Below are 3,052 nucleotides of genomic sequence, written 5' to 3'. Positions count from 1 at the left end.
GCCTGCTCAGATTTTATTGACGGTAGGGCTTGGAAGCATACAGAACCACGACCCCTCCTCCATCCTCCCAGGTGGAGCTCCAGGCACCCTGCACGTGGGACTGCCAAGGCTCGCTCCTGGGGCCGCACGCGCACAGACACAGAGGGGCGGCGCTTCTGTGGCCCTGGTCCAGCGACCGAGCGTGCCCTGCTGGCTGGGAGGGGAGAGGCTGGGGTGGGCGGAAGAGGGTCCCAGGATCAGGGAGCGCAGCAGAGGCCCTGCCGGTGTGGGTCGTGGCGTGGGCTGGGCGGAGCTGGGGGCGGGATCGTTACCCCCAGCTCAGGTCCCTCTTGGCCAGCTCCACCTGGGCCAGGCGGCGGTCGCTGAGCACCCGCACCCTGGTGATGGCGGCCAGCGGCCTCTGGCGGTGTGGGAACTGCAGCACCTTGTGCTCCTGTGCGTAGACGTGGAAGTGCTCCGCGTCCGAGCTGACCTCCATCTGTGCAGGTGGCAGACGCAGTCGTGACCTCGGGTCTGCCCGGGGCGGCTCCTGCATCCAACTGGGATGCGCTGGCCAGTGCCAGGGAGCCCAGTCGCGCAGCCCCCGGGGCCTCAAGACACACAGCCCCCTCACAGTCCGACCCCGCCATGGGAGCTGGGATTCCCTGGCAGGCCCCTTCCTTTAGGCCAAGAGAAGGTCCAGCGGGCACCCCGCTGCACCCACGGGGAGGCTGGGGAAGGGAGGCCCACCCAGACCCCGGCAGGGAGACTTCTGCCTTGGTTGTGGACCTGTGAGCGTCCACAGGGAACCCCTCCCCACTGGCCCCAGCAGCACCCCACCCATCACCTCAAAGGGCTCCCCCAGCACCAAGGGGAAGATGCTGGACACCTCCTCCTGGCCCCAGCAGCCGCCCTGGAAGGCGTTGCCCACCATGGTGGTGCTGGAGAACCGGGGCTTGACGTGGAAGGCAATGTCCCCCGACTCGGACAGGAAGTTGATCTCGAACCTGGGGGAACATTGTGTGGGTCTCCAGAGCGGCTGGAGCAGCCGCCCCACCCAGGCCTAGGGAGAGGATGTGTGCGTGGGAGGGCAGTGTCCCTTACTTGTCCTCTCCGGAGTCAGACTGTCCCTGGACCAGCAGGCTCCAGCCAGGGGCCAGGCCCCCCGCACAGAAGGCTTCGAACTGAATGCAAAAGACAAAAGACGGGACAGAGGCCCCACAGGGCTGCAGCTGCCTTTCTTCCCGCTGTGTATCCCACCTGTCTGGGGGTTCCTCTCCCCCACCCACCCGCGGTGCCTAGTCTCCACTGGGACCCCGTTCCTCTAACACGTCCTTCGTGAGGGGGTGACCGGGGCCAGGGGCTGGGGGGGACAAGCCTGCTTCTGGGGCTGCCTTCACCCCCACCTTTTCAGTCTGGGGGGCCTGGCCAGAGAGCGGAGCCAGCACCCCAGCCCTGGGTGCAGGGCACCCCGCCCCCAGCCCTGCTCCCTTCTCTGAGTCCGGGGTCTCGGCCCTGGTCCTGCCTACCTGCAGCGCCATCTGCCCCCGGTCACTGCTGGAGGGTGGCCGAGCCTGCGGATATAGGTGGGGGGCTGGGTTGGGGGTGCGGGAGCCCCTCCCCGGGTGGCTTGATGGGATCACCGTGCCCTTCCCACCCACATCTGCCTCCACCCTCTGGCCTCTCCCTGCCAGCTGGCCTGCTCCATTCAGGCACGGGGGAGGTGGGCACCTGCCCCGCCCCCCACCGCTTTCCCAGGAGTCTCTTGGGCTGTCGCCCGTGTCACTGCTTAGGGTCCTCCAGGCTTCAGGCGGCTGCCCCCTCCTTGCAGGAAGAGTGTAGCCAGGCAGGGACCCCAGCCCCACTCTTTCTTCAGGGTCTCAGCTACCCCAGAGACACAACCCTCCTATCTGGCCAAGGGAGGGCAAGGGAGGCCAACGCACCCACCTCTGGGGTCCCCTCTGACCACCCGGGGTCCCCTCTGTGCCACAGCAGGTTCTGCCAACCCACCCTGCTTCCCACCCCAGCCCTCTCCAGCTTCCGCTGGCTCAGTGGCCCCCTGGGGCAGAGCTGGGATTAGGCCTGTGCTGGTCAGCACATTCCAGGGCTCAGGGGACAGGGGAGGGCCTCGCCCCCCCAGCGCCCCTCCTGGCCGGCTGCCTTGGGCTGCAGGGGAGGGCCTCGAGGGGACGAACTCGGAGAGGAAGCCTTGAGCCGTGGGGAGCTGTGGAGCCTGGAGGAGGGGCAGGGCAGAGTGGGCCCCAGGCAGGCCCTGAGCCGGGGCAGCCGGGAGCATGTGGGTGAGCCTGGGGGAGAGTGGGAGCCGGAATGGGGAGGGTGGGGGGCGTGTGGGTGAGTGTAGGCGACTGGAAGGGTGCGGGGGTGTGGGGAGCATGTGAGTGGGAGGGAGGGAGTGTACGGACGGCCGTGGGTGAATGAGAGAGCAGAGCGTGGATGAGAGCGGGGGGAGTGTGGGCGAGTGTGGGCGAGTACGAAAGAGTATGCGTGAGTGTGAGAGAGGATGGGTGAGGGTGGGTGAGGATGGATTTCTGTGGGTGGTGTGAGGGCGTCACTGTGGGTGGGGGTGGTGGGGGTGGGGGCGGGCGAGCGTGGCTGAGTGTGGGTGAGTGTGAGGGAGTGTGGGTGACCGAGGCAGTGTGGATGAGAGCGGGAGGGAGTGTGGAAGAGCGTGGCTGAGCGCGGGTGAGCGTGAGGGAGCGTAGGTGAGTGCGAGTGCGCGTGAGGGAGTGTGGGTGGGTGTGGGCGACTGGGTGGACACGAGGGAGTGTGGGTGGGCGTGAGGGTGGGGCTGGGGGAGTGAAGACGAATGTGGCTGGGTGTGGGTGACTGTGGGTAAATGCCAGTGGGTGTGGGTGTGTGTGACTGTGAGGGTGAGTAGGTGGGTGTGGGTGCGTTTACACGAGAGTGGGTGAGCTCCGGAGAGTGTTGTGAGCGTGAGGGCGCGGAGGGGAGCACTGGCAGTGTGGGCTAGTGCGGGGGGTCGGGGGGCGAGTGCAGTGAGTGTGGGTGAGCGTATGGATGGTGTGGGCGAGTGTGGGTGTGAGGGCGAGTG

At 67.5% G+C, this 3,052-nt stretch overlaps 1 protein-coding gene across 1 annotated transcript; it reads right to left on the bottom strand.

Annotated features, from left to right (window-relative positions):
* Positions 1–307: 307 nt before the first annotated feature.
* On the bottom strand, positions 308–1,553 carry LOC103271215 (grifin-like; the record flags this gene model as incomplete). The annotated part of the gene is made up of 4 exons (XM_021717881.1): positions 308–478; positions 827–986; positions 1,084–1,163; positions 1,509–1,553. Coding segments are annotated over 4 exons (456 nt in total), but the record flags the coding sequence as incomplete, so codon positions are not given.
* Positions 1,554–3,052: the final 1,499 nt, after the last annotated feature.

This window comes from Carlito syrichta, unplaced genomic scaffold (assembly GCF_000164805.1).
Source record: "Carlito syrichta isolate Samal-C Ts95f unplaced genomic scaffold, Tarsius_syrichta-2.0.1 Scaffold311457, whole genome shotgun sequence".
NCBI lineage: Eukaryota > Metazoa > Chordata > Mammalia > Primates > Tarsiidae > Carlito > Carlito syrichta.
Note: the sequence above shows the minus strand (reverse complement) of the source record. Positions and strands in the feature narration are given on the sequence as shown.